This window comes from Stomoxys calcitrans, chromosome 1, assembly GCF_963082655.1.
Source record: "Stomoxys calcitrans chromosome 1, idStoCalc2.1, whole genome shotgun sequence".
Lineage (NCBI taxonomy): Eukaryota > Metazoa > Arthropoda > Insecta > Diptera > Muscidae > Stomoxys > Stomoxys calcitrans.
The window spans coordinates 149,978,765-149,984,908 of NC_081552.1; the positions used below are offsets into that span (position 1 = coordinate 149,978,765).

General features: G+C 39.8%; 1 protein-coding gene across 1 annotated transcript in view; it reads left to right on the forward strand.

Annotated features, from left to right (window-relative positions):
- LOC106092178 (opsin Rh3) overlaps window positions 1–3,161 on the forward strand; it is a 65,876-nt gene extending 62,715 nt beyond the window's left edge. The window contains exons 4-5 of the mRNA XM_013258948.2: window positions 2,236–2,393; window positions 2,478–3,161. Of these exons, the coding sequence (XP_013114402.1) occupies window positions 2,236–2,393; window positions 2,478–2,873 (554 nt within the window). The 3' untranslated portion in view covers window positions 2,874–3,161. The remainder of the gene's footprint in view (window positions 1–2,235; window positions 2,394–2,477) is intronic.
- Window positions 3,162–6,144: the final 2,983 nt, after the last annotated feature.

Here is a 6,144-nt window from a genome sequence, read left to right on the forward strand (position 1 = left end):
ATTAATGTGTGACGAAGGTACATTAGTTGAAAGGCAATGCTAATGCTCAGTTTACATGGCACATCATGAAGCGTGGTCGTTGTAATATTTAGCATTGGTGAAAATAAGGCTGTATGTGTCACATGTGCACATAACCATCAGTCATGGCTGATTAATCAAAATCATTTGATTTTTTCGATGATTGCCATCTATCGATTGCCGTTTACATAGAAATGTTTAATCATTATTGTGCCCAAATTAGTGTTATAACAAGAGAAGAAAAGTATGGAAAGTTGAATAAAATCAAAGAAAAGAAAAAATCGAGGTCCCGTTTTTGGCGTCATCCCGCTGTCTTCATCTCTCGATTCGGCTGTAATGATTGTTTCATTGACGCTGTCGCTTTATAAATCGGAGAAACCACCTCTACATAAAGGCTGGGGGCGAGCTGTTCATCCTTCTGGTTTATTCGTCTCTTCTTATTTGTTAGTCTGACGACTGGTTGTGCATTTGAAGCATTAAGCTGAGTATTCTGTTCAGCTTTTCACGTGGAATACTGTCAAACTCCACATAAAAAAATGTCGGCGAAACGCTGGAGGAAAATAGGCGAAAAAGTAGTGCTATATTTATAGTGAGGAAAATGGCAAAATGAAATTTTAATGGCACGCTTGACATCATTGTCGGCATCATTTTTGTTTTATTGATTTCAATGGTTCCTTCTTTATTTTTGTTATTTTATTTATTTGCGAAAAATCAAATAATAAAACCATAAGTGCAGATAAAAAAAGTATTTTGGTATGAAAATAAAAACAAAACATATCTGTCAAATTCCGCTCGCGGAACAATTAAAGATTTCCGCGACTATTCCGAAAGCAGAATAGAATACCAACCCTTGAATGATTGAATTTTATTATCAAGATGCGTGCGGTTTATGGGCTGGTGGCATCATAGGACTGTACTTCTTTAAAGATAATGCAAATCGTAACGTAACTGTGAATGGTGAGCGCTACCGTGAGATGATATCCAACTTTTATTTGCCCAAAATGCAAGAGCTTGACTTGTGGTTTCAACAAGACGGTGCCACATGCCACAGCAGGCGTTACAATATATTTAATGAGAGGTGAATTCGGTGAACATTTTATTTCACGTTCGAGACCGCTCAATTGGCCGCCCGCCTAGATCGTGAGATTTAACGCCTTTAAACAATTTTTTGTGGGGCTATGTTAAAGCCCACTTCAAATAATGCATTGAAAGACAACATTGAAGCATTTATTCGTGAGATACCGGCCGAAATGTTGGAAGGAGTATGCCAAAATTGGACTAAGCGGATGGACCATTGGTGGCGCAGTCACGGTTAACATTTACATGAAATAATCTTAAAACATTAAATGATATGGACCGTACTATTGATTCAAATAAAGATTTCATGCATTTTTCTGAATTTTTGTTTGTTGTTGTTGGGCAACTGCTCCTACCAGTAAACAGCCGTAGAAAAACGTGGAGGGCGGGCAAAAGTTACCCCCCCCCCATACATAACAAAAAAAAAAAAAAATTAATGTCACATTCGTTTTGAATACTCTAATACCTTTCATTTGAGTCCCATAGGGTGAGGCGGCCCCCAGACATCCCATCCCAAATTTATTTGTCAAATTCGTTATTGTTGTAGCAGTGTGTTGAGTTATATCCTTCGTCTGCTTGGTTCTGCCGAATTTCCAGATCCAGGAACTCTGCGACTAATATGGGGTGCATCCAGGGCGTTAGTCAAGTATGTCTGGATGGACAGTTTAACTGGTGACTTGTGTCGTGTGGTTCCAGGTCACAGCCATACTATTTGTGTTTGGCATCCCTGGGCTACACTCAGGAAAATTTGTTTGTAAAAACAGCAAAATTTTTTACTATAACAGCAGAACGTCTGCTGAAATGGTACAGCAGTAATTATTTGCTAAAACAGCAAAATTTTTTTTCTTTACAACGTGCAATTTTTTCCAACTTTTTCCAATTTGCTCATTTTTGAACGAATTTAAATAAAAGCAGACCAAATAAATGCTACTAAAATATTTATGCTTTTAAACAAAAAAAAGAACGCCTAAATTGGGCAATTTTTGTTTATCAATCTATGTCGAAAATTCCTCAATTATTTTAAATTTAATTCCAGCAAACAGTGTTTGCTGATATCAGCAGACTAATTTTTCTAGGTGTTTAGAAATAAAATTTATTCCAAATGTTGTGAATATATTTACCTGTTTCCTATGTTTGCAGAGGGCTTCTTGACATCATGCACCTTTGATTATTTGACCGACAATTTTGACACCCGGCTTTTTGTGGGTACCATCTTCTTCTTCAGCTTCGTTTGCCCTACTGCAATGATCATTTACTACTACAGTCAAATTGTAGGACATGTATTTAGTCACGAAAAGGTTAGTTGAAATCCTCCCAACGCATATCCATATTTTTCAATTCATATCGAAACAAATAATAATAATTAACTTCTCTATTTGCAGGCACTTAGAGATCAAGCAAAAAAAATGAACGTGGAATCGCTGCGATCGAATGTGGATAAAACCAAAGATACCGCTGAAATTCGTATAGCCAAAGCCGCCATCACAATATGTTTCCTATTCTTTTTGTCGTGGACGCCGTACGGTGTTATGTCTTTGATCGGGGCTTTCGGCGATAAGAGCCTTTTAACTCCGGGAGTGACTATGATACCGGCCTGTACTTGCAAGATGGTCGCTTGCATAGATCCATTTGTGTATGCCATAAGCCATCCAAAATACAGGCTTGAACTACAGAAACGTTGTCCCTGGTTGGCAATCAACGAAAAAGCTCCAGAAACATCAAGCACAGCATCAACTACAACGCAGGAACAAGCTTCGCAACAAACCACGTCGGCTTAAAATCCCGAGGAGACAAATATTTTTACTTTGAAACCTACCGCCCCATTTGACGAAGGCTCGGCTATGAACACGGATCTCGAACGTTACACTGCGCAACTGAATGACCTGGCAATACTTTATGATTATTCTGAAATGTATTAACGATACATGGAAATCGGACAAGGTGGATGCACTGTTATCCACCTGCCAAAACACAATCTACCAAAAATGTATTTTTCTTCTTTTGTAGTCAATGTTTTTTGTTAATAAAAAGAAAATTAGTATTTACAGCATGCAATTACCAGAAAATAGTTTTTGTTTTGAAAAATCTTCTGATTCAGTGTGTAAAAGGGTTCAGGTTAAAGCGAGGCTGGTAATTGGCACCGAGAGATTAACGCCGTGGGTTGATGTTGTTGGTGCAAACATTTATTTGCATGATTTTAGGGGACATGTGTAATAAAAAACATAAACCTAAATGGAGGTCTGGCCTAACCATTTTGGAATCACGAGGCGTCTTTCCAATTTTTTTCGGCAAAATAGGGCGCACCTCTGATTTCGCTGAAATTTGGTGTGTAAATGTGGGAACACGAATGCGAAGTCCGTTTTTGGGGGAAAGGCCCCTGAGCCCCCTGGGGTGCGTCCCATATGGTTAGCTGGTATAATTTTAGGCGTTTTGCTATTTTTTTAAGAATTCCTATCTGGAAGTGCAACCGTTTCATTTGACACGCAAATTCACCCAAGAATATTCCACTGAAGAATAGGGGCGGGCAAACTTCTCACATATCTATGAGTGCTGTCCGAGTTTAAGTTCATTTATAAGGGGCCTCCTTTTTACAGCCGAGTCCGAATGGAGTGCGCAGTGCGACACATCTTTGGGGAGAAGTTTTTACATGACAAAGTACCTCACAAATGTCGCCAGCTTAAGGAGGGGATAACCTACGCTAAAAATTTGTTTCTGATGTTCGAATCCGCAGCCGGTGGCCTCCATTTAATTTGATTTCGCTTAAAACGTATCTAAAATATGTAGAGATGGGTTTCTACCGGGTAAATACCCATTGCTTGGGCATATATTGGGTAAATATACAATAAATACCCTTTTTGGGTATTTATAAATTTTCAGATATTTTGGTAATGAAATCATTTTCCACTTAAAGTCTTGTGGCAATAAATTGGTCATTTGTAATCCGATTTCAATGAAATTTGGTATAATGAGTTCTGGTACACCCCTACCCATTTCTGTGAAGATGGGATCATATTTCGATTTAGCTGCCCTATAGACCGACCGCCCGATCTCCCGATATAGGGTATTAATTCCATAAAAGATCCATTTATTACCCGATTTCGGTGAAAATTGGCACAGTAAGTTCTGGTAGACCCATTCCCGTCAAAAGTGGTTCAGATCGGACCATATTTGGATATAGCAGTCATATAGACCGATCTCCCGATATAGAGTATTGACCATGGGCACTTTTTCATCCGATTTCGATGAAATTTGACACATTGAGTTCTGGCGGATTCCTACACCTATTTGTTGAATGTGGTCCAACTCGGACCATATTTGGATATAGCTGCCATATAGAACGATCTTCCGATATAGAGTATAGAACTCATAAATGGAGCATTTTCCATCTGATTTCCATGAAATTTGCACAGTGAGTTTTGGTAGACCTCTACCCATTCTTGTTATATATGGTGTAGATCGGATCATATTTGGATATAGCTGCCATATGCACCGATCTCCCGATATAGAGGTATTGAGCCTATAAAAGGAAAATTTTTCATCCGATTTCGATGAAATTTGAAACAGTGAGCTTTGGTACCCTCTTACATCTTTTTGTTGATGTAAGATCAGACCATATTTGGATATAGCTGCCATATAGACCCCTTTCCCGATATAGAGTATTGAGCCTATAAAAGGAGCATTTTTCATCCGTTTTCGATGAAATTCTGTCGAATATCCAGATCCAGGAACTCTGCGACTAAGGAAGAGGTTTCTAAGACGGGTGGGTCTGGTTGGACCGTAAACAGGTGATATGTGTCATGTGGTCCCTGATCACAATCGGCACACACATCCTGTAAGTTGGCATCAATCTTTGCTCTGTAGGAGTTGAGGCGGCTGTACCTACCTCAATGTAATTGAGCCAGAACCACTCTGTTTTGCCAGGGGAGGTCAATTTCTTCAGGTGCAATGGGAGGCGGTCGTTCTCCAAGGACTACGTTCATCCGGTAGCTATTCACCGCATCTACTACCGTGTTTGCATGAATGTAATCTAGGGTTCTTTCTTGTAGCGCTGAACCTCACGCTTTAGATCATGTAAATCTACCTTTAGGCTTCGGGGCAGTGGATATCAATCCACAAGATGATGATTTGGATGGTCTCTGCGATAAGAGCCCAAAAGGTATTGCTTAGACAGCATGTAGTAATGCCTTCGCACTGGTGGGATCTTTGTCTCCTGATGGAGCTGGTCCACATGAGAACTGAGGAGACAGCCCGCAGTTCGGAGGGCGGCATTCTGACGGATCTGAATATTACTCCACTGCATGTCACAGAGCTGACGAGACCACACTGGCGCTACATAGCTTACCACAGACCAGAATTGAGCATAGCCAGAGGTTAAACAGTGTCGGAGATAACATCCCGTCTTGGGGAACTCCCTGTTTCACTCTACGGTGCTTCGATTTCTTAACCCTAAATTCCACAAATGACTGGCGACCACATAGATAATTCGCGACCCAACGTTTCAGGTCTGGCTGTAGAGACGTGTTGGCCCTCAAATAGTTGGGCATGGTTGACAGTGTCGAATGCTTTCGATAGATCCAGTGCCACGGGCACCGTTCTATCACATGGCTTGAGCAATTTGAAGCAGCGGCAAATGTGTGCAGTTATGGCAGTTGTTGTGCTATGCAGTCTTGGAAATTCCTGCTAATGCTCGGCGAATGGAAATTCTCCCTCAAGCGTCTTGGCTACTGGTGAGAGAAGGGAGATTGGTATGCATACCGCTGAATGCCCGCAACTGCAATTGCAGCTACACCGTATGGAGCATTCCAGTATCCGCAACCTGACGGATACTGGAACAAACATTAAACATTAAAATTTACTTAAATTAAGTTCCAAGTGTTACTCTCGATAGTAATTTTGTAACAATGCGAAACTTCAAAAATTAATCTTTTTGTTTATTTACATGTTGCTCCTTTAAAAGTAATACAAAAAAAAAAAACAATTCTATTGTACAAAAAATTGTTTTTGTACATTTACAAATATCAAATTGATATACAAAAACATATGTGTATC